The sequence below is a fragment of the Stegodyphus dumicola genome, chromosome 12 (assembly GCF_044657685.1).
Source record: "Stegodyphus dumicola isolate Sdum_Otavi_A_Nest chromosome 12, ASM4465768v1".
Lineage (NCBI taxonomy): Eukaryota > Metazoa > Arthropoda > Arachnida > Araneae > Eresidae > Stegodyphus > Stegodyphus dumicola.
The window spans coordinates 74,927,357-74,953,145 of NC_140779.1; the positions used below are offsets into that span (position 1 = coordinate 74,927,357).

Sequence of the window (25,789 nt, forward strand, 5' to 3'; positions counted from 1 at the left end):
AGAAAAACTTGGCTAATACCTACATTACACATGGGAAAGTCCGGCCCACCAGCGGCCGAGCGGTAACGTCGCTGAACACTGGTAGTTCGTTCCGAGGTTCGAATCCCGCGAACGGGCTGGCTGCATGGGTGTTTTCGTGGTTTTCCCCATGTGTAACGTGCATACGAGCCAGTTCCATTAAAAAGTCCTCCACGAAGGCATCCCTCCCTTAAGGCAGATAGCCCTCAAGTGCTTTGCCGTAATCTAATAAACCATGGGAAAGTCCACGAAAATCCCCATGCACTTCGCCCGTTGGCAGAGACACTACCAGTGTTCTGCGACTTAACCGTTCAAAAGCTGGAGAGTCGGTACAAGGAATAGGTAACAGCTGACAGAATATTTTGAAGCAAACTTGCATAATGAAATCTTAAAAACCGTATTACATTTTTTAAGCATAACACAATAAGATCATTATCTGAAAATAATTTTACTTAAACATGTTTGTAAAAAATCTGATGTGTACACCACATGACTTCCTTGTACGGAATATTAAATTATATTAATTTTTTCTTGCATTTTATTTTAACTTATTAGATTGAATTAAACCTACTTCGCCGACAGCGCATAAACCACAATAGAATAAATGCATTCTTTAAAATTCACTTTGTTTACCATAGCGACACTCTGGCGCTAGGTTTACTTAACAGTATTATATTTCATTCATATTATAACTCAGAATGCACAAAATGTATATCATTTAAAGAATTATCTAATCGTTGCCACATGTTCTATTCAAATACTATAATAAATCTAGAACTATGTATAAAAGAAATTAAGCAAATAAAACAAAATAGAAACAATTTTTCACAGACGATTGAGTATTTCTCATTTAATTAATTTAGTTCTTACTTCGCGAGAAGGCAAAAATACATAAAAACTCAAAATATCTGTATTAAAAATTACGAAGCAAATCTCAAACGCTTATTTCCTCGAAAAAATTCCAGAAAGAATAAAGCATGATTTAATTGGCAACAATAAATGAATGCGTTATCTTTGTTGTTGCGAAGCTAAGTTTCTCTAGATTGGCAACAAATCCACTAGTCTCCTGTTTCAAATGTAAACATCAATGGCCGCCATTAAAACAGGCTTAGAGGCAATTAAACAACTTTAAAATTGCTGATAATTCTAAAAATATTGCACATAGATTTACTAAAGGCATAAAATCCTTAACCGGAAGATAAAAACAATATAATTCAATCATTTTTAAAGAAAAAAATGTACAATTTACCAACATATAAGAGTAAAGAAACTGAGATCACTGAGCCGGGTAACAGAGTGGATATATATATAAATATATTTATATACGTTTGGTGCGGCCGATTGCAACCAAAATACGAGGTGCACATCTACATGTTATAGCAGTCCTATATACAAAATTTCAACGTTCTGAGGCTACTCGTTTTTGAGTTATGTACGTACGTACGTACGTTCGTACAGACGCCACGAAAAATTCTCTTCAGAATTAATTTTAAAGCAGTTTTATAATTTTTTTGAAGGAAAAGAGTATTTTATTCTGTCCTTACGTACAGATATCACGCAAAAACATCGTTAAATTGCATTCGATAGCGGTCAAAATGGATATTTTCGTTGAAATATGCTGCCTGAAACTTTTCGCGATTACAATACTTCCTTTTTACTTCGTACAAGGAAGTAAAAAAAATTATAAAGTTTTACTCATTTTAATAAATTGCGAACTATCATAAATTGCAAAGTAATATAACTAGAATTAAAACTTAAAATTCTACATCGCAGAAATACGAAAAAGACTCTACGGGAAGCAATTAAACTGCATCAGAAATGTTTTAACTTTCATTCCATCCGCAAAAGTTGCAAATGTAACTAACGAGGTATCCGGAATCTGTCAACGCGTAGGTTTAGATAGCCTCTGAAAGCAGATTTACTTGAAGGAACGATAAGTGCATTCCAAATCACGATTTTCCGGTTAAGAATTTTGATCTTTAACCTCTCACTTTCGCTAGCAAAACAATTTCTTGTAGCAATAGTGACACCATTGCCTAAAATGGAACAACGAAACTACCTACGGTTGCGTAATTATCGCACATTTTCTACGGTCAACGCGAATGATCTAAAATGTTGCTAGGCTTTCTAATCGCATATAAAAGAAGTTAATATTAACATAAAAACTATCAACTAAAAGACTAAGCTTTAGCTTAATTCTATTTAACTTCTAGGAATAAAGCAAAAACGTAAAACAAACGAAAGCAAAACAAAAAGAAAGAATTAAGAATCAAAGAAAAATTAAAATTTAAAACAAAGATAAAGCTATACCAAATTTAATTTTGAATTAAATAAGAGTTCAAATGCAAATCCTTACAACTAGAATAAATGAACAGCAGACTTAAAATATGCCTTGTGATTGCGAAAGATTTAATAAAAGTGTATGCTTGACACGCATGTGATTAAAACAACATATACTTTGATTTGTCCACGAATTTTATTGCGGCAAGAAGCGCAAGATTATGCCTGCCAATGGCATAGGCCTTGAGTTTCATATATATGTGTCAGTGACTTTACTCAGCTTCATCCCAGCTTTGATAGAAATCATAAAGGGAACGGGTCCGAGAATCCTCAACCCCTCTTTCCCTACCAAGAGAGAACTTTCCGCATGCCATGTATTTTAAGTATCCTTATGCTACACAAAGACTATACATTTATAAATATCCATGCCTTCTCCGGGATTTGAACCTGAGTTCAACGAACAATACGGAAACAGAAACATTAACCATTATATCTATTCGGGAACTTAGTTTCGTTTGATTAACTTGATTATGGCAAAGCACACGAGGGTTATCCCTCTAAGCGAAGTGACGCCTTCGTGGAAAACTTCTTTTTAAGGGAACTGGCTCGTATTCACGTGGCACATGGGAAAAACCAAGATAACGCGCTTTCAACCAGCCCACTCGCCGGAAATTAAACCCAAGTAGAGCTACCAGCGTTCAGCCACTTTACCGCTTGGCCGAAGGTGGTGCAAAATAACGGACAGACGACACCAGTTGGAACTGTCTGATTAGGAGAGAAAAAGACCGCTTGCGGTACTCAAACATCTCCTATAATCAATCTAAACATCATGTGAACATGATTTAAATCAAAAATAAATAAATAAATAAATAAAATAAAAATTTGTATATCTCTTCTCTATGAATATTTCATGTGCCTCAATTAGTATTATGCATATTCCATACTTTGTGCCTATATCCATGTACTTACCACTTTATTATGTCCACTTTGTATATATTTATGTCACCTCATTTGTCATTCATGTGTAACTTTCCCATATTTTAATTGCTTTGTATAACGTCGTCAGATAGATTTATTTATGTATGTATGTCACACATAGTCTCTCAGACTCTTCTGCAATCACTGGCATTTCTTTCGCTTTGCACTGTACCGTTTTCAACTTACTCACAATTTGCTCCGCCTGAATTCGTCGATCGGCTACAGCCGTAGCACACTGGTCTCTGCCGACTCTAATATTTTTTCGCCAAGGACTATCCGAATGGTTATGTCCATCCTTGCTACATTTGTGCTTATCATCTGCTACTAATTTTACGAACTTTACATACGTTCGAAGCATCATTCAATCGAAAATCGGCAATCAGTTATTCCAGAGTAGCGCCAAGAGCGCGGGTACCTACTTGAAAACAAAATGTTTCCCTGAGCCGACTAGGGGAAGACAGTTCCAACTGAGCAGGAATTGGACAGTTCCAATTAATACAGAGGAGGCATTCCTACGTATCCCTGCTGTGTATGGCAGAGCACTGTTCCGCTGAAAAATGTCTCCTTAGAGCCCTGCCTTGAGTCGTAACAGGGCTGTCATCACTGCCCAAATTGAATCTGAATTCGTCGCTGAAGGTCCTGGTTCCATTCGGTTGCGATGAAAGGCGAAACCACAAGAAACGGAGGCGACAATGTCATTGGCAGCACACGTAATGGGCACCGCGATACCAAATGTAATAGTCCACGAGAGGCCGAGCGGTAAAGTCGCTGAGCCTGGGTTCGAATCTCAGCGAATGGGTTGGCTGCATGGACGTTTTCGTGATTTCCCCCATGTGTAATTGTAATCACCAATTTCCTTTAGAGTATGCGAGATTCTTTCGAATACTTTAAAGCTAGGTTTCTTAGGATTCTTTCCAGACTTCAGAAAAGTAATGGCAATGCCATGTTTTCATTGTGATGCGAAATAATGGAGTCGCTTATACGCATTAATGATGCTGGTAATTAATATGATATAGTACTTCCAGGAAAGTTCAGTAAGTGCATGACTGCTAATGAGATCACAACCCTGTGCTACACCTTTTTGATGATGTCTCTTAATTTCATTTGGATAGGTCAGCCAGATATAGTCGTAACTGGTTATTCGGTACAGGTTTAAATGGAAATTTTAAATCTCTTTTTTTATATTCTCTGTTTTAAAGCTTGCGATTGGGTTGAAGGTGCTTTCAAGTTCACTAGTTATGAGGTTAGCCAGATCTTCTTCAGAGTATGCTACCTCTCCTCAAATGAAGCTTCACTAAAATGAGATGAGCTCTTTTCACACCTTTCGAGTGCCAAAACTGCAGAATACACAGGCAAACCCCGGCAGCCAATCAGAAGGCAGCAAACTTAAACTAGTGATGGATTTTGGTTGGTTAGATAGTCTGGTTGATTCTGGTCTCCATGTTTTCTAGTGTTTCTTTCCGTTAGGATGATCTGTAGTCTGCTAGAAGATTCCAAATCCTAATAATATATAATAAATATTATTAGGATTTGGAATTGAATAAATTCTTTCTGGTCTAGGGTCGTCTGTTCTTTTCCAGCGTTTAGCTCTTCTACTTTTTTCTTTGATAGCATCCAATATGTATGTGGGAGAATACGTTGTCGTAGTTAATTCTGAGTTTTATACAACACGCATCTTTGATCTTTAATATTTATATGAGTAATTGCAGATTCTATTTTTGCAATGTTATTAAGTGTAATGTTATAGCATTAATGTTTTCAAGGCTATGGCTGAACGCTTCTCAGTCAGTTCCAGTTTAGAGGTTTACTCTTTGATGGATCGAATGCATAACATGAAAATTTTACTGGCAGGCGGTCTGAGGACAGTTCATTTAAGACCTCCAAGTGATTGATCTGATTTTTTTAGTTATCACAATGTCCAGTACTTCTGCGGTACTTACGCAGTGGTACATAGTTGGATTATTAGGTCCAATAATATTAATGTCATGATTTATAGCGTAATTTTCGAATGTCTGGTACTGGTGCCGAGTGAATTACAGGTGGGCCTTTTCGCGTTAAGATCCACTGCGATCAGCGCCGAAAAAAGTTCTCATTAGCGTATTAAGAATACGCTACGAATGTAATAACGTTGCTAGGGGTATTGTAAGCCAAGACAAAAATATACGGGTCTCAGAACTGTTTATGTATCACTCCAGCTGATGTTTCCATTGAAGTGGTGTGGGGTTAAGCGCAGATAGTTCTTAAGCATGGCAGTTCCGCTTCCCTATTGAACCTGCGATCATTTCGCAGAGCTCTAACTGTAAGTACGAAGTTTGTTACCTGATTTCAGATGTGTTTTATTTAATATCATGATATCAATTCCTAATTTTCAATTTTTGGCGTTTAATGTCGCTGGCATTAAAATAATTGATGTCAAGGCTGCTTTTACTGCGTTTTGTTAGTGATGGCAGTTGTTGAAATGACTAAAATTCATAATTAAATTCATTCGTCATTCACATAATCAATGGCCTTCATAACAAATTTCAAGTTTTATCATAATTGATTTTGTGTTTTCGGATGATTCAATTATACAGTTTTTAGTTGATCCAGTTAGTTAAGCGACCATGATTTATTTTCAGTAGTATGCGTTTTCTCTCTTCTGATTGGGGGATTCCGAGGATGAACGCGGAGGAGGTAGGACGTGCGTCTGACGCGCTCCCGCCAACGCAGCCGATTTCTGGGGATTTTAGCGATAATAATGAGAATAATATCATGGATACATCGAATATTGAGAGTGATGTGAATGTGAACAGTGTGGATACTTGTGCGGAGAGTTCACCTGAGCATTTGGATAATAAAACAAAGCCGATTGTGACTTTCTACGAGCTGAATCAGCAGTATGAAGAAATCCAACGGCAAAAGAGATTCATGAAGCGATCTTCAACGCCGCTGGACTCTAATGGATACGAGCAACTTGCCGACGTACAAATTTTCCACCTTTCCCCAACCAGGGATGACTTTATGAAAATGATCGAGCAGAAGAAGCTAGATAAAATTAACGAAGCTAAAGGAGAAAAAAGCTCTCCGTAAGGAGAAATTAAATAAAGCTATTAGCGAAAGCAAGCCCAAATTAGCACGTAAGCCTAAAGGGCAAAGTATTCATGAGGGCGGTTTCATTACCCACGCTTCTCGTAAGCAAGGTAAACCCGTCGTAAATTCTGAAAGTGATTAGTTTGATGTTGAAATTGTATGTATTGAGTCTAATGTGAATTCTAATGTTAAAGTCAATAAGAGTAGTAAATCAGGTGCAAATGCTAGTGAAAATGTAATATTAAACGAAATTAGCAAAGAAAATAATTCTGATAATGCTTCAAAATTTAATATGGCCGCCAAAATGGCGCGCAGTAGCAACATTTCGACCGAAAGGTCAGAGGTTACGATGGTCACCAAGAAAATGTCAAAGATGAACCTAACAAAAAACAAGTATGAAGCTATCAAAGAGTCTTTGTCAGGTTCGAAGAAAGAGCAGCGTACTCCCCCACGTTTCTACCACCCCTGGCAGCCAGGAGGTAGAAAGAGGAGAAACAAGTTCTTCTAGCGAGCATGTGAAGCGAGCACCCCCCTCTCCGCAGCAACCTTCTAGTCAGGGTTTCTTCAACTCTTCGGAAGTCTGCACCTTACAAATCCGTTGTGTGAGATGCTCTGGGCCACACTCGGCTTCTGAATGTACCAGACCCATGGATATTTCTGCTACTTGCTGCAACTGCGGAGGAGATCAACCGGCCAATTTTAGATCTTATCCTTGTTTCCCAGGCATTCGACGGACTAGTGGTAACAAATCCACGCCTAGAAATAGGGCCGCTGCCTCAGCAGCTTTATCTCAGGGCACTACAACCACTACGGTAAACGCCGAACCACCAAGACGTCCCGCACATGCTTGCCCCAGCGGTGTTAACTCGCTGAGTTATGCAGCGGCAATAGGGAATGCAACTAAGGAGCCAGGATGTGATTCCAGACACCCAACACTGCCAGTTACTGCGAAAACTAAAGCTGTAACCCCAGCAGTCCCTTCAGCAGAGAGTGCCGACTCGGACGATATTTTCGCCTCCACTCTAGAATGCTTGATTGACATCTCCCGCGACCCAGCGATAGACAAGCATATTCTACTTCTTGCTTTCAAAAAGGCCTTAGGCCAAACCTTAGGCAGGCTGACGCCTTAATGAGAGAATTCTATATATATATGATAGTTATATTGAACTTTCAGACTGATTCGGCTAAACTTTCGGCCTATGTCTCCTGTTATATTTGCAGAACCTACAATTTACGAACCTACAATCTACAATCTAAAATTGAACTCCCAAATGATATAAGACCTGTCACAAAAAGCTCACTCTCCATTTGCCCTTGGAATGCAAATGGTATCTATGATAAGATCCATGAAGTGAGAGATTTCATTGCAGAGCACGATCTTGATGTACTGTTGGTCCAAGAGACCCATTTTATCCCAGGGCGAATTCCCAGAATTGGGAACTATGACATATACTCGACTGACAGGGTGTCATATGGCAGACATGCAAGTGGTGGCACCTGTATCTATGCGAAACATTCGATTAAACATCACATGATACCCCCCCCCAAATTTGGAACATGTGGAAGCGACTATTATCAAAATTTTTATACAAAATTCTCCCCCCTCTACAATTGTTTCGGCATACCTTTCCCCAAAAGTAGCCGCTCGTGGGAGGTATGTTTTTGTTGTCAGTGATTTTGATAAACTTCTCACAATCTCAAATCACCTAATTATTGCTGGTGATCTAAATTCACGCCATACCACTTGGTTCTGTCCTAATAGGAACAGGTTTGGCATTAGTCTAAATTCATTGGCTCAGAGCTCCCGTGTACAGATCATAGCTCCTACTGCCCCGACTTACTACCCTGTTCGGCGCAGCTCTTGATCTGGCTGCTTTTTATAATGTTTACTTTCGGCATAAAATTCAAGAGTTAGATTCTGATCACTATCCTGTTTTGATTACCCTAGATATTCAAAATTATAGGAGCAAGTCTCAACAAATTGGGACGATTTTCGGTTTCTTTTGGAACGTACAGTTACCCCCCCCCGTCAAAATTTCCAGCAATGCGGCCTTTGACAGGTGTATCAAAAACATGGAGTCTTTACTGAAAGAAGTGGGAGCCGCGGCTTCGAAACCTATCACACATTCGGGCGCTAGGCTCCCGCCGAATACTAAATCCAAAATTAAGCGGTGCAATTACCTGGGAAAACTTTGGCAGAGAACTCGTGATCCCAGTATCCGTGCTCAATTTCGCAGACTGCAGAACGAGATTAGGTCTGAAACCCGCTTGCAAAATCAAGCGGAGTGGAAACACTACATTGAGCCCCTAACGACTGACGACGGGTCGGTTTGGCGCGCTGCCGCCCGACAACGCAAACAATATAAACACATTACGCCCCTTGAAACGGCCAATGCTAACCAGATGGCTTTTACAGACTCTGAAAAGGCTGAAGTTATTGCTGACAGCCTTGCTACACAATTCAGTCCAAATAACGACGCCTACTGTAACCGTCCAGTTACACACCGACGCATACACTCACGTGTTGAACATTTCTTAGCACAACCCATCACGCCTGATCTCAGGCCGACTGATCCAACTGAGGTGCTGGAGTTCATCGATAAAATGAGGCTGAAGAAGGCCCCTGGCATAGATCAAATTTCGAACCGCATGATTAAAAACTTCCCCATTATGTATATTGTATGGATTACGGTCTTGATTAACCTTATGCTTAAAAGATGTTACTTCCCTGACTGTTGGAAAATTGCCGCAGTCATTCCTATTGCAAAACCGAGTCAAAATTTAAATTTCCCCGTCAACTACAGGCCTATTAGCCTCTTATCAACTCTCTCAAAAATATATGAATTTGTTTTACTTAAACGCCTGAATGAATTCTGCCGTGATACAAATTTAATAATCCCGGAACAATTTGGCTTCCGGCCTGAACACTCCACGGTACACCAGTTATTCCGTGTAGTGGAATTCATTCACGAGGGCTTTCGTAAACGAGAGAAAACTGGAATTGTCTATCTTGACATTGCCAATGCCTTTGACAGGACTTGGCATGACGGGCTTATTTACAAGTTCATGCGACTTGGTTTTTCGGCACAACTCATTAAAACTATCAACTCGTACCTGACGGGTAGATCCTTTCGGGTGCGAGTTTGCCATGAATACTCAACTGCCCGCCCGATCTGTGCTGGGGTCCCACAAGGAAGTTTGCTCGGACCTTAAATGTTCAACATCTACGTAAATGACATACCTAAGTCACATAATGTCGATCTAGCTTTATATGCAGACGACACAACCATCATGAACCAACATTCCAACACTTCCACGGTAATTTCTGCACTGCAGAATTAGCTTTCAAGCCTAGAGCTCTGGCTCGGACTGTGGAAGATCTAAATCAATGTCGCTAAATGTGCTGCCACTTTATTTATCCGAAGTACTTTCCCAAATTTACCTAAACTGCAGTTCTTCGGAGAACCAATTCCCTGGGTTCCTACCTATAAGTATCTAGGAGTGATACTTGATTCAAAATTAACTTGGCAACCTCACATTCAAAAAACAATTTCCAATGCGAAGGTTGTCAAAACCCAATTACTGCCTTTTTTCGCAAGAAATATCGACCTGTCCACGAAAAACAGGATTTTGCTCTATAAATCAATGATAGGGCCAATTCTGACATATGCTAGCCCGGTATGGAGCGCAGCAGCAATTACTAACAGGAAACATATCCAAATTTTTCAAAACATTATGCTACAGCAAATTTATACAGCTCCTTGGCTTGTTACGAACGAGAACATTCATAATGCAGCCAAAATTCTCCCCATAAATCGCTTTATACAGCGACTTTCGGCTAACTTTTTCCAAAAGATTCCTTCGATCGGAAACCCCGTACTCCACAGCCTCCCTGTTTATCATCCGGGAATTGCATCGTCAAAAAAGAGACCCAGAGGTATTTTGGAGAACGCATATAATGCGCTTCCTTTTCCCAAGAGGCGTTGCTATGGAGACGAGGTGCCTCGAAGGTTCCAATACACTCGTTCGCTTGCCCCGCCCCGCCTGAGTGAATTCGCTGATCTTTCAGCTTCCCTCAGGGTCACTCTCTCTTTGTCCCGTAATTGGGCAATCTTGCTTCTTTCAACCGTAAGCGGTTGTTATCAGGCTCTAAGCACATCTTTGTTCCCTTCTTAAAAGAGTTCTTGTGCAAGGATTACTTAATTTAAATTTAATCTCTTTAAGAGAATTTAATGCTTTTTCATTAGTTATCATAACACTTAAAGCTAATGCAATCTTATTATATTTATAAAAGTTTCTCCTCAGAGGCATTGCTGGCCGTGTCTCTTCAATTCAAACTAACGAGTTCCCGCTTTTCCCCTCCCCCAGACCCCAAGCACTTGTGACATGAAGTTTTTTGCGAGTGTTTCCGCTCTCGTGTTGTTAACACCACATGACCATTGATCAAGGAAACATTGATGCTTTTCAAAATTCATGATGTAACCCCTCCAAATTGATTATGGCCCTTATTCGACACCAAATTACTAAATTAAGTCCTTCAGTGTTTTTTTTACCTTTTCTCACTGTGGAAGGCAGTTACTCTTTTTCTTAAATTAACATTTTGGCACTAAATTTACCTCTTTCCGAAACCCTCTTTTTGGCGATAAGATAATTCTTGGACGATGCGGGGATAAAGGCTACATGCCTAAGAGCCCCGTAATAGAACCCTTCCTTGGTCCTTGGTTTTCTGATTGGCTGCCGGGGTTTGGCTGTGGATTCTGCAGTTTTGGCACTCTGAAGAGCTGGAAAGCGTTCGTCACTTTTTGATGGAGCTTCTCGTAACTTCACTTGGTTTTTCACAAATTTTGAATTTCGTGGGCACTCTATAAGGGAAGCCCTGTGATCCCCTGCAAGAGTATTTACCAAGGGTATTTTCGTCTTTAACACAAACCTTCATTAGGTGGTTTAGGAAGCATTTTAAGCAACGGGCCTTGTGATGATGGTACAGTACAGTAGGGATAAGGGGACTCTTTCACAGTCAACTGCTTTATTTTAGAAGTTGTTATACTGAAGTTAGTTTTTGGTGTATTTAATATTGGGATATTTATAGAGCTTTTTATTACACATGATATAGCCAATATTTATAATAATTAAAGAGAATTTTGTAAGGCAGAAACTTTGATTTCGTAGAAACTAATTTATTTAGGTTCCTATTACTTACGGTGTTATAAATAGGTGAAGCATATGGATATACTGGTTAGATCATTGCTTTATAAATATGCAGTTTTCCCCTTTAGTGAGAATTTTAAATTTATACCAATATATACGGTTTGAGAAATCTGAAGATGGCGTGAACAATGCTGATTATTTTATTGCTGTATACAGTTATGATAATTCTAAGCAAAAACTCATATCTGTGTCGTTCTGACGCCATATTGGAACGGGTAAGCAAGAAGGTTTTCTGATTATGACACGTGATAAGAACTCGGTCGACTATTGGCTATATGCGCGCGTCGCGGGCAATGAAAGTCTATACATATTCTTTGTCGCTGGCAAAAAAGCTGAACAGGAGTGAACTCAGTTTTACGTCTTCTGCGTCACGCGAATTTGCGCCAGCGTCAAAAAAGTTGCGTCAACTACGTCGCGAGCGTACTGGTGTGGACGGGCCTTTACAGGTCATGGCCGTTTTCCTTTCTATTTTAAAAGGTTTACAAGAGTCTGACCTCTGTGATATCTGTAAAGAAGCGGGCACTGCGGAGCATTATGTGCAAACATGTAAATATTTTACTGATATCAGGAATAAGTTTTAAAAAAGATGTTTTTAATATATATGATATTTTAAATGATTTTAAAAGACTGAAAAAATTTGCCAGGAAAATGATGGAGAAGATTAATCATGATAAACTTGCACGAGGGATTTTGTTTTTTAGTTATGTTCTTTATGTCTTTTCGTTGAAGGTGTTGTTGTTTCTAGCTTTCTCTAGCGCAGCCCACAAAAAGGCCATAGGGTGATGTAAAGTCTGCCAGGAGCGTCGGGCTACGTCCTTCATATCACATATCACCCCTAGAACTTTGATTTTGTCATTTACCGTATATACCCACGTATAAGTCGAGATATTTTGGACAAAAAAAAAGACTTCAAAGTGAGGGGGTCGACTTATACGTGGGGCCATAAAAAATTAAATGAATCGGAAGTTCAAAAATTTCTTTATATTATGCAGTTGTTTTCTTCCCGCGCTCAAATTGGACGACTTATCAAATAAGCCACTTACTTGAAGTAATTTCATGACTTAAATTATGTGACGAACTAATCACAGAGTTTCATACTTTAAAGTATAAAGAGTACGTTTCGATTAAACCAAAGAATTTTCGGCCCCCGAACAACCGATCAATATCGAGCAATAAAAAAGTTTCGCCAAGAAAAGAAAAATGCAGATAGTCATTTTTAAAGATCATCCATTGATCATTTTTAAAAGAAAAACTTTATCGAAAAACGTTGTGTTTCTATCAGGTGTGCTGGTTCGCGCCCATGAAAAGGGATGGATGGATGCTGACGGAACAGTCGATTGGCTTAAAAATGTGTGAGATAAAAGACCGGGTGCAGCTTTCAAAATGTTGTATTAGGCAACGACGGCACGGAAGATGATGCTGTTTTTGAAAGTGAAAATGATGACGAAGGCTCTAGTAGTGATTGTAACAATACAGAGTTCGAAACTGAAAATATGTATGATGACGAGCCAATGATGACAGAAGAGTTCTATGAAATGTTTGGCGAATCTGACGTTGAAGGATTTTGATTTTGTTTATTTACCAAGGTATTTTTTATCGGATATTTACTTTTTTTCCTCAGATGATTTTGAATAAATGTAGTACTTAAAAAAATTTTTTCGAAGTTTCTCGATCGATTTCGGAAGTGGGGGGGGGCGACTTATACGCAGGTTTCTTATTTTCTACGAATTTTTTATGTCGAAGTGGGGGGTCGACTTATACTCGGTATCGACTTATACGCAAGTATATACGGTACTAACTTCCATTCCAATACCACCAAAATAACTACTGGGGGTATTTTTTCAGCTTTTTTTTACGCAGCTGAATGAAGCCGTAATTAATTTCTGCACCCTCCGTGGCGGAAGTATCCATTAGGTCATTGTGGATTTTATCATTGTCACTAAGATTCGCTATGATTACTTTTTATCAATTCTCTTACTTAAGTGTAACAGGCCGTTCTTTTCACTATTTTCTTGGAAGTGTCCATACTGGACATTGTGCCGCCCAACCAGGATAGATGTTAGCAAGCATCGGGTTCGAATCCCGGAGAAGGCATAGATGTTTGTAAATGTATAATGTATGTGCGGCATGGGGCACTCTAAATATGCGGCGAGTCGGAAGTCCTCTCGAGAGACTGTGGTAGGGAAAGACCCTCAGACTCGTCCCCCCAGAGTGCTCTCCTTTAAAACTGGGCGCGGAACTGAGCAAAGTTGCAACTGCATGGTGCTCAAAAGCTCTTGACGACAACAAGCGCAATCTTGCACTCCTTGCCAGGATAAATTTCGTGGGCTTGTTCTGATGTTTTGTTTGCATTGTGTTTATTCTTTGTGAGTTACCGTGTTTATTAGCGTAATAGTCGCAGCCCCCATTATGAAACAGAAAACTTTGTCAAAAGTGTATAATATTTTGTACATTTCCCCGCATAATAGTCACACCTAGATTTTCACAATGAAAAACTGGCAAAAAAAGTGTGACTATTACGCAATTAAACACGGTAGTCATCTGAATATTCGGATTTGTAATGTCTTGTTGAAGTCGTGAATAATTTATGCTCCAATATAGCTTGGTACTGAGCATGGCCATTTCATCCTGACACATATTGTTTACAAAATATAAGTACTGTGGAAAATTGGTCAAGAAAGTAACAATCCGGTCTAAGGCAGAATCCATTTAGGGACTGCAGATTTTATGCCTCTAAAGGTCTAAGCCCAGCCGAGGTATCCTTTCTGAAAAGACAAGGAATTTGCAGATGCTGCTGACTTAAGACTTGAGGGTAATTCTGCAAATAAATCAACTTCCTAAAATAAAGTGATCTTTGCTGCAAAGTGTAGCTTATTTACTCTGAATTAAAAGCATTAAAGCGATTCTACTATTCATTAGAACAAAAACGCTGAAGTGGCGAAGCGCAGATGAAAAAAACACCCATTTTTTGAAGCCCAATAAAGAATCGAAACCATGTTATCTTACGGGGTGCTTACATACATAGAGTCTTTATCATCGAAAACATATCTTTCTGAAATAGATTAATTAGAAGAAAAATATGGTGCTTACCATGAGTGGAATGGTGTACACACCAGGTTACCTATGCTACAGAGCCCTACACCTATCAAACTAAGAATTAGACTTCCCAATCAATTCACGACTATAACTTAATAATTTCTCCTAAACACACTGATGAGACACTTTATATCATTTTACATAATATATATTTTTTAATCATAATAGGTTTGAGTTATCAGTAGAGATTTTGCATAACAAAGATTTCACATGATCGATTCCGATTTTAATGTAAGGAACTAGTGAGCTGTTGAGCTGATGACTAAAAACTGAAAACAAAGTAGTCAAGAAAAAAAGCAAGTGCAAAATTTGGTGCTTTTAGAAGTTCATTGGCGTATCAATACAGACAGTATACCACAGAGACACTTAGCAATACAGAAGTACAGTGGTTGGCAAAATAGTACAATGATATGAGGCAAATATCAAGTTATCTATTAATATAAAATATAACATAATTTGGGTATTGAGAATTGCCATTGGCTTTTTGATAAGCTATTAAAATCATAATAAGATAAAGATTATTAAAATCATAAGATTATTAAAATCATAATCATAAGATTATTAAAATTATAGCCACAGATTTTTGTGACAGAAATATTGATTTTCCCCAAACTTTCATGAAATTTCAGAGGTAGATGGTAATAGTGAGTCATTAATTGGACAATTTTGAGCTCTTTAGGAATACTGTTGTTTCTGACATACCAGGAGGAATTTAGTAATCGGGTGCAGAACAAAATTCTGAGCCTTTTGCAATCTTTTATGATATGTTTCGCAGGAGTAGGCTCAAACTAGACATGCATAACGAAAGATGGCAAGGTGGATTTAGAAATGTGCAACTTGTTATCTATATATAAAATTTTGTTTCGAGCAGTTGGGGTAGAGTTTAGCTTAACGCACTTGAAACTTCTGGATAATAGATGTAATGTTGTATGAAAAGTTAGCATTTCGCTTGACAAGAACGGAATAACCTCTGGGCCAAAACACATATAAGGTACAAAGACAATGCCTCTGGTACCATTTTTATGCATCAGGGAAGAATGAAGCTCAACACCCTATGGTAGCTTTTATGCAATGAGCAATTAGATTTTATTTTTAGTCACTTGCATATTTCCCCAACACGTACTTTCATGCAGTTTTGTTACGATCTAGCAATTACGTCTTGTTCTTCTTTCAGCTGCACAACTGAAAGTTACAAGTAATTATTACATCATGTTACTACTTCTACATTTCAAATTACTGAATTTTTACTTTTTTTGTTACTTTTGGATCAAACTTTTATTTATCTGCTCAGGTACATCATACTTTCCGATGGATTAATTCTTGGAGGTTACGTAAATCTTTGGCAATTCCAAATACGTTTAACAATAATTCACAATATTATCTACACATACCAACATATGTGCAATGATTCCTGATCACTACCCTAAATGAATGAAACTATTCTATTATATCTAAGATATGGTATGGCATTCTACTAATGAATGATCAAACATACCTGGCACAAAGACAGAATCCCAAAACTTTAAATTCTGCTGCAAAATTTGATCTCAGATATTTAACATCTACATTACTTACTACAGTTTATGAATCATGTAACAATCTGACTTTTCCTGAAGGATATTATCAATCATTCTAAAGTACCTGTTTGCAATAAATGATATTTCTCACGAATAAGAATTCAAAGCATGGCAAGTGATAAAGAGAATGATTAAAATCTGAATGATGTTTTTTTTTTTGTTTGAAGACAATAGAAAGTTATCGAATAGAAAATGAAATCCAAAAACCAGTCAGTGAAAGAACAAAGATTCCCATTTCACAAAAAAAAAAAAAAAACTAAAATAACTGAAATCCATTTAATGCAATATAGAATAGTTCTGGCATAAAATTTTTGACAGAAAATTAAACATACACACATACACACACAAACTTACCTTCAAAGTATCTTCATCGGTAGGTAATGATGTAGCAGTATCAAGTCGCATTTCAAATTCTCTCAAAGAACTTTGGATACTACTATCAACTTCAGAGTACACTTCCCACTGATTCAAAATATCAGTCAATGCAGAAAGATGGTTCTCTATGAGACATAAGCGTTCTTGCCACTCAGTGTTTATATTAAGTATCTGTTGATTAATGCCATCTGATGAAGTCTTGCTAGCTCGCCGGTTAAGTGCTCTGACTTTTTCATTCAGTTCATTTATTAAAATTTGATTCTTCTGAGCTTCTTGGAGCTGTTGTGCAACTCGTTTTATTGCTGAATTCAGTGATGCAATGCTGCTTGGTTTTTCCTCAGGTACAGGTGATTTCAAGACATCAGAGACTTTATTTATCAATTCTAGATACTCTTTCCATAATGAACAATCTACTTCAGTTTCTGTAATTACTTTGTCTGATAAGTTTACAATCCTACTTAGTTTCTTTTTCAGAGATTCAATATCAGCATCTAAAAGTGGTACTTGGTCATTTTGTAATGTTGGACGTATTTGTGAAGAAAGCTTTTGTATTTCAGAGAATTGATTTTCTTGAAAGCTGATATCTGAGAAATATTTCTAAAAAAAAGTGCAAAAGAATTACCAATTGATGATCATTATTCGTGAAATTGCCATTTTTAACATGACTTGATAATAATACTTTTAATAATAATACTTCTAGATATGTATAAAAATAATCAGTTTTTGTTGTATGGAAGTCAAGAATTTGGATTTTTTTTTCTTTTTTTCAGTGAATATACCGTATTTGATGGCATATAAGATGCACCCTTATTTAGACGGCCGCACACAAGGAAAAAAACGTTTCAATAGCGTGGTTTCTTTTAGTTCTCACGTTTTGTAAAAGCCAAATAAACAATTATTAAATGCAATTACCTTCACGTACAAGGCGCAGGTAACATTTTGAGACCAAATTTAGGGAAAAAAGTGTGTCTTATATGCCGTCAAATACGGTAAGCTTTTACTAAACATAAGTTTAGGAATCTGGGGGCCATATAAAAAGTAAGATTCTGCAATTTTTTTTAATTTAAATTGCAAATCATGACTATTTGCCTTACTTAAAAATTTTGTAACTGGAATTACATGTCTACAATATGAAATAAAAATGTTCTGAAAATAAAGATTATATTAGGACTTTTATGGGCATAAACATATATACATATGGGGCATTCTTTAGACAAAATTAGAATGCCGATTTTAAGTACTTAATTAGCTAGCCTAATGAAATTTTTAATTTTTATGAGATTTAAAAACTTACTTGCAACTCTAAAAGTTTGAAATTCACATTCTGGAAATCAACACCAGGTGATGGATCTTCAAGCAATTTTTCAGCATTACTTAACCACTTTTCTAGGTTTTCTTTCAGACGATCAAACTCTTTTCGAGTATTTAAAGCTAATTTGAGATACTGCAGTTGTTCTTCAATAGCTAAAGGTAAAGTTTGTTGCAATAAAGTACACTCCTCAATTTGGGCAAGAAATGAAGCAGGAAATATTCCTTTGTTAAGTTCTCCCTCAACTTGACTGCAAAGTACAGATGCTTCATTTAAATAACCTTCAAATCTGGAAGCCAATTCCTGGAAGGAAAAAAAAATTAGATGGTCAAAAAACACTATATTTATAACATCACACAGCTTCTTACAATTTACCTTAAAAAGATTTCTAAACTATGGTATGCAGCATACCGGGGTGCCATAGTGGCTTATATCTAGAGACATTGCAATATATTCAGATAGAAATAATTCTTAGTCCACACAATTTCAAATCATGCTACATGATCATACAATGATAGGAAGAACTCATAATAGATATTATAAAAGTTATCTGTTTTACAAAAGCGCTAATCAGCTTATCAAGTGGCTTGAAAATTACTTTTATGGAAATAATGTCAGTGAATTCATGCAGATTCAATGCCTGAGCCAAAGCTCCAACTGAATTTAGCTCTATAGTAGGAAACCTTACTGAGTTTTCTTGCAGCAATATACTGAAGATAAACTCCAACAGCAGGGAAATAAACTGACTGTTGGATATTATTATAAGATGTATCCATGTATGACATCATGTTTGTGTAAATTTGGGCTTTTAGCAGTAGTTGTACTAAAGGAAGTTCGAAAAGAAAAATCAGATATATAAGAGAAAATGAGACAGCTACATCCAGTCTATTTGCAAGATTTTGCATGAAAAAAAAAGGTTCCGTTTTTCCATTTAGCTATGAATCATTTATACAATAAAATGAATTTTTTATAAATGTGGCACATTTTATATAAATTGCTTCCAAATTCATAGTATGCTTTTCATGTATTTTTAAACTTAATGTAACTGCATCAAATGTTCACTATAGCTGTTAGGTAGTCCTAATAATTAATAATGCATTTATAGATATCTATAATTATTTCCCTTATTTACATTATCTGAAACAAAGTTTTGGCAAAATTTCATTGGTTCTTTCTGATTATCCCCCCCCATCCCCCTGAAAGGTACCTATCTGTAAAGCAATGCACTTTGTTGCCAAAATAAATAACCCATGACATCACCAAAATGCATTTTAACTATTCGATGATCATTAGTGTTTGTTTTTGTTGCATTGAGTACAAGACTGCATGGTTTGGCGTTTGATATAAAAGAAAGCATCGCATTTCTGCAAGAATAAGACATTTTGCCTAATATAAGAGAATGCAAAAATTCACATTTCATGAAGTTGTACATCTTAAACAATCAAATTTTGTAAATCGAAATTTATGCATAATGTCAAATTGGTGAAATTCTCTGATTGTTTCAAAGCAAAAACAGATTGCTGTGTACATGGGGACAAAAACAGTGTGTACAAAGCCAAATTTTTGCAATTTTATTTTATTATTATTATTATTATTATTTTATGTATAAACAGAAAGTTGTGCACATATTGAAACCAACAGCAAAAAATTACATAAGGATTTCATTAAGTACATTACCTAACAGCTATACCTACAGCTATAGTGAACATTTGATGCAGTTATGTTAGTTAAGTTTAAAAATACATGAAAAGCATACTTTGAATTTGGAAGCAATTTATGTGCCACATTTATAAAAAATTCATTTTATCGTATTTGTGATTTATAGCTAAATGAAAAAACGGAACCTCTTTTTTCACCCCAAATCTTGCAAATAGACTGGATGTATCTGTTTCATTTTCTCTTATATACCTGATTTTAATGAAATCCTTATGTAATTTTTTAATCCTTATGTATCCTTATAATCATTTTATTAAGAATATAAATGTTTTAGTAAGGATGTTCCTTTTATTTTTAATTTTATTGATTCATTGTTGTTTTGTGAATTCTTGGTGTATGATAATTTTCAAAATGCTGTTGCCTTTCGTGTCTGAAATTGGCAAAAAATAAGTAGGCAACAAGCTGATGATTATTCAAAGATGGATGCAGATAATCAGAAAGCACCATTTCATCTAATCAGATTAATAAATTTCTTAAACAGCATTTTATTGAAATCAGTAACACTACTAATTTTAGATTTATCTTCCTGAAGCAAGTGTAGTTTAAAAGAAAGTGTGCATGCATCCCTTTTACTTTGCAGTACACTGAACACAAAATACACTAATTGAATGAACAGAATACAAAGTAATACCTTATGCTTATTAATCTCCTTCTGCACATCACATGATTTAAGTGTCAACAATGGCTGTGACTGCATTACAGATACACCATCTTGTAACTTCTCCAATATATTGTCCAAATCTGAGATCAATTTCTTCTGACTGGCAACAAGATTTTCATGTTCAGTTTTCAAATTATTGACAATTTTCTTTAATTCATTCAATTTGTTTCTTAACTTCTGCAATTCATCCATAATTTTATTGCAGTCAGTGGCAGTACCTTCTTTGGCTATTTGTTCTCCTTTGTCACTAGCTATGGTCAGTTTAGCTTCACACTCTACTACATCATTAAGTATTTCTTGATATTTTGAAACTTTTGCATCAGCTGTGAGTGTTTGTTCTTGAACATAAGTAACACTTTCGTTACAGGAGGAAATTGTTTCATTAATTTCTTTTATAAGACTATGATACTGCTCTCGAATTAAGCATGACTGTTTAGCTTTCATATACCTATCTTGTAGAGTTTGGAGAGTTTCATTGTATTTAGATATTAAATTTGAAAACTCATCCACTAAATTAGCAATGGGTTTTATACTTTGTAACTTTTCTTTGATGTCTTCAACTCTATGCAAAATTGTTTCGTAACGTTCTATAACAGACTCTGCATCTGTTACATATGGACCAAATGGCTGGGCTAAGTGCTGCATTTCAGTCTTGGTACTTTCCAGTTTTCGAATGCCTTCTTCAAGATGAAATTTTTGTGCTTTTTGTTGAGCAATAGCATCATCTAATAACTGTAACCGATCTCTAAATATATCTTCAAAACGGCGGTGCTTTTCTTTAATATTTTTCAAATCACTTTCTAACTGGATTTTATCACCACCTCTCATTTTTTTCATTACATTATCTGCAGCATCTTGAATCACTTTGATATCATCAAATATCTTTTTACTTTCTTCTAACAGAGAAAAGTATGTTTTTTTCTGTTCTTCAATAACTTCGACTGAAACATTTAAACGCAGATCAGATGACAAAATCACCTCTGTGTTATTCAACCAAGAACGGATTCTTTCAAGAGTTTCATCCAGAATCCTTTGTTCTGATATCATGTTATTTAATTCCTCCATTTTCTTGTCAAGTAATTTCTTCACTTGAATTAACTGCCTTTTGGTATCATCCATTGTTGCATGTAAAAATCTCTGATCTTCAATATTGCACATTTCTTCTAATTCATCAGCATATTTATAGAGATCAGAAATAATTGTTTCTTCATATTCCTTAATTATTATTTCTTCTTTTGCAAAAATGGATTTTGCATTTTGTAGATCTTCTGCCCTTCCAGGAAACCATTCAAATCTATTTAGATGCTGTTCTTTCTCAGTTAGCCATTGTTTAATATCGTGAATTTGCTTTTCAAAATTTATACTTTTACATAAATGACAGCTGAGTTTCTCAATGCACTCATCTAAAGCTTTGCAAAGTTCTTCAAATTTTATTTTTATAGCACCCATTTCTGTAAGTAATGAATCAACTTCTCTCTGGTCAACATCGGAGCACAATGCTTCAACTTTTTTCCTAGAAGACTGAATGACTATTTCCTTATTTAAGGTTTCTCGCTGCATGGATCTGATCTCCTGCAAAGAACTTTCAATGGAAGTACTCTGGTAACCAGGCTTTGGTAATGTATTTAGCTGAGATCTTTTCTCATTTATCCATTCTTTAATTGATGAAAGCTCAATGGTTAGAGCATTAATATTGGTTTGAAGTAATTCAATGCTTTGAATTTTACGTAGACACCTATTTCGAAGGTCTTCAAGCCTTTTCTCCAAAGAAGTAATCCTATTTTGCAGATCTGTCTGACTCTCTTCACTGAATTCGTTCCTTAAACTATCTATCATATTTTTAAGTTTTGTTATAAGCATATCAATTACTTTAAGATCTTCAGAGCTCTGTTGCAAAAGCTGCTTCTTCTGGCTATTTCCAGTATTTGTTTGCTTTTCTATAGCATCAATTCTTTCATCTGATGCTTTTATTTGGGATTCAATTTCACTGAAGAGAACTTTCATTTCTTCTATAGTCAACTTCCTAGATATGCATTTATTAATTAGTTGACCAACATGCTCATCCAACATTTTTAGTTTTTCTCGTATATAAGTCAAATTACTAGAAACCTGAGACTGTTTTTCTTTCTTTTCCATAGAATCTATATCAGATTCCTTTTCTGATATTTGAATCTTAATTTCCTCGAGATCATGCAGCCATGAATTTAGAACTTCTATATTGAAAGTCAAACTTTTAGCTTCCATTGAAACAATAAATTGCTCTTTCTCTTTAATCCACTTCTCTATTGAATCTTTCATTTGAGAAATATTTTCCCATTCTCTAACTATAGTTTCTAGAGAAAGAGCAAACGCTTGTATTTGTTCAATGTAATCTTGCAGCTGAATTTTTATTTGCATTTCTTTTTCAGGTAGAGAAGATGCAAATCCTACATCAGGACTCGATGGTCTACTGATGGAAGAAGTTGCTTCAACACATCCTTGAATTGCTTGTTGTAGCTTTTCTCTTCCATCCATCAGTTTTTTTAGTATGTTCTTCGACACGTCCAGTTTCTCCTTAGCCTCTTGGGAAACAAGTTTAGATGCATCTAAGCCACTGGAAATAAAAGGTTTTGTTTCATTCAAAAGTTTTTCACAAAATAAAAGACTTTCTTCATATGTTTTGAATTTCAGCAATGCATCCTCTAACTGAGCTTGGATGTTTTCAGCTGTCATCAACAAAGAATCATAACTTTCTTGAACATTATTCATTTGCTGTTCAATTTGATTTTCTAATTTTGGTACTTGATCTTTATAATCAGAGATCAACTTACTTCCCTTTAATTTCAAAGCATCGATTATCTTCTGATAATCTTGAATTTCTTTAAGCAAAGTCTTATGCTTTTCGCTTTGTTCTTTAGTTTTAACAAGATTTGAAATCTGTAATGAATGATGAGACATTAAATGGAAAGACATCTGCAACAGCCATTTTTCAGTTTCTTGAAGAGCGTGGTTATATGTTTGTAAATTAGACAGTTCAGTCTCTAACTGAGTTAAAAAATCTTGGCATTTGTGATGAACAGTTTTGAAATTATTAGACAATTCATCAAGTTTGGTTATTTCACTATCATCACCGGTTTTTAGAGCTAACTCTTTTGCTTCAACTTGCAACTCCTTAAGCTGCATTTTATGATTTTCCATGTCATTATGAATTTGTTTACAGTTTTCAATTTTAGTTCTAATTTCTACAATATCACCTTTTGTTTCTAATTTATCAGGTAACTTTGACATTACATTATTAAGCCATTCGATAAATTTATTCTTATTTTGTGCAAATTCTTGAAGCCTTGACAATACCGATGATAAAGAGCCACTAATTTCAGCAACAGATTTGCTAAATTCTGAAAACTGTTGTTTTAATGTATCCATTTCTTCTTTAACCAATAATTTTTCAGCATCAGGTAAAACTCTCAGAACTTTGGAACCAGAATCAAGAGCATGATTAAGCAATTTTTGACCATCTAAAAGAACAGCATTAAGTCCTTTTATAGTGTGAAGTCTCTTTTGCAGCAATTCCTCATCACCTTTCAGATGAGAATTTTCATCAAGAATTGCTTTACTTTGATTATACCAATTTAGAAATTCATTGCGGGCATCCTTGAATTCTCCTTGATTACAGATATATTTTTCTAGTTTTGTTATGATGTCCAAAAGATTAGATGATAAGCTGAAATATGTGCCTGATAGTAAAACTACCTGATCTCTTGCAGCAGTGAAAGAGCTAACATCTACCAAATTTTCACATATATGATTTAAAGCATCTATATCTCCTTTATGATCATTTAGCTCATCATATAATTTTTTCAAATGATCAAGCCTATCAGTATCATTAATTTCACTGCTGCTCTCCATGTAAGGCTTAACTTTATTCTGGAAAGCATTTAGCCAACTATCTGTCTCATGTTTTGAGCTTTCATATTCAGTCCATGCATCAAGACATCTCTTTAGACCAAACTCAGTTTCTTTAATAAGTAGCAAAATAGAGTCAAGAGCAGATGATAATGACTCAATTTCTTGTGCTATTCTTTCTTTACCTAAAATACCCAAATTATTACTAACTGTATGCCCTAATTCTGAAAATTTTTTTACTAGAGTTTCACCTTCATTTACAGAATTTTGGATAATCTTAAATTTGCTAATCTTTTCTTCAATCACATTTTTACTGTCAGCTTGAAAATCAATACCATGAAGTTTAGACTTCATATCTCTAATCCATGTTTCAGCAGCAGAATAAGCGGCTTTATAATTTTCAAGTTCTTCAATTTCAGAAGTTAACTGAGATGTGCAAGTCTGAGTTATAGTTAAGAAATTATTGTACTTGTCTAAGCATTCTTCTATTTCTTCTTGAGCAGTTGGATGCCCAGTAGCATCCATTTTCAATCGTTTGGCAACAGCGTCATGGCTTTCTAGTTCTTTCAATACAGTGCTATACTTTTCAAGAACAGATTTCTTTTCAATGAGAGAATTTAATTCCTGTTTCCCAGCTGTCTCTATTTCACTTTCAATTTCTTCTAGCCAGATTCTAAATTGCCGCAGAGTTTTAGTAAATTCTCCTACCACAGCCAGACGTTCAGCTAAACTAGATTGTGCTTCTGCAATATCTTTAAGTAAAACATCAAAGTCTGCTTTCAAGTTATCTGCATCTTCTTTTATGCTACAGGTGCCATCAGAAGCTGTGTTAGCAATAACTTTTTCTGTAAGTTCCATGGTATATCGTATCTTATTTTGAGCTTGTTCCATACTATTAGCCAAAACACGCAGGCTGCTCAATTTTGCATTTATTTCATCAACACTACTGGATGGTCGAATGCAGTCATTCAGTCTTTCTCGTGATACATCAATTAATTCAATACATTCACTGTACATGCACTGTTGTTGCTGGTGTTCCTGGAAATGATGTTCTAACTGATGCATTACTTCTTTTGAAAATGACACAAGGGCACCATATTTTCTTGAAAGTTGAGTAAATGCATTGGAAATGCTAGAATCAGAGTAAGTTTCCAGAAGTAACTGTGCTTTCATATTTAGCTTGTCAAATTCCCCTTGCCAGTCAAATATTGTCTGAAGATGATCCTAGTAAAGAGAATATATATATGAAATAAATATACTTGAAATCCTATTTTTTATAATATTATTCATTTTCTTAAATGTACATATACCTATATGTATATTGTTAACAAATATTATAATTAAGCTGCTGTAATTTAGAAATGGAACGATAATGAAACACTAAAATTTTCACACAAAGAACTTGCATTACTGACATTTATTTATTAGTTAAATATTTAACTTGTCATTTATTGACACTCGTTTGTATCATTTCAAGTATTTTATTTATTTGGAATAATATTAGATTGTCCTTAGAAAATACAAAAATATTCATGTCAATAATTAATTAATTATATAACAACATTAATGTGAATGCTTTTTACTTACATAAAAATGTATATTTTAGAGTTCATTATA

General features: G+C 35.8%; 1 protein-coding gene and 1 pseudogene across 7 annotated transcripts in view; one reads left to right on the top strand and one right to left on the bottom strand.

Annotated features, from left to right (window-relative positions):
* Window positions 1-25,789, bottom strand: part of Msp300 (Muscle-specific protein 300 kDa) — a 513,656-nt gene that overhangs the window by 162,940 nt on the left and 324,927 nt on the right. For all 7 annotated transcript variants that reach the window (XM_085806588.1, XM_085806589.1, XM_085806592.1 and 4 more), the window contains 3 exons: window positions 20,258-25,396; window positions 17,896-18,213; window positions 16,581-17,198 (listed from right to left, as the gene is read on the bottom strand). In XM_085806588.1, the coding sequence (XP_085662714.1) occupies window positions 16,581-17,198; window positions 17,896-18,213; window positions 20,258-25,396 (6,075 nt within the window). The remainder of the gene's footprint in view (window positions 1-16,580; window positions 17,199-17,895; window positions 18,214-20,257; window positions 25,397-25,789) is intronic.
* LOC118185864 (U6atac minor spliceosomal RNA) lies at window positions 15,572-15,673 on the top strand (annotated as a pseudogene).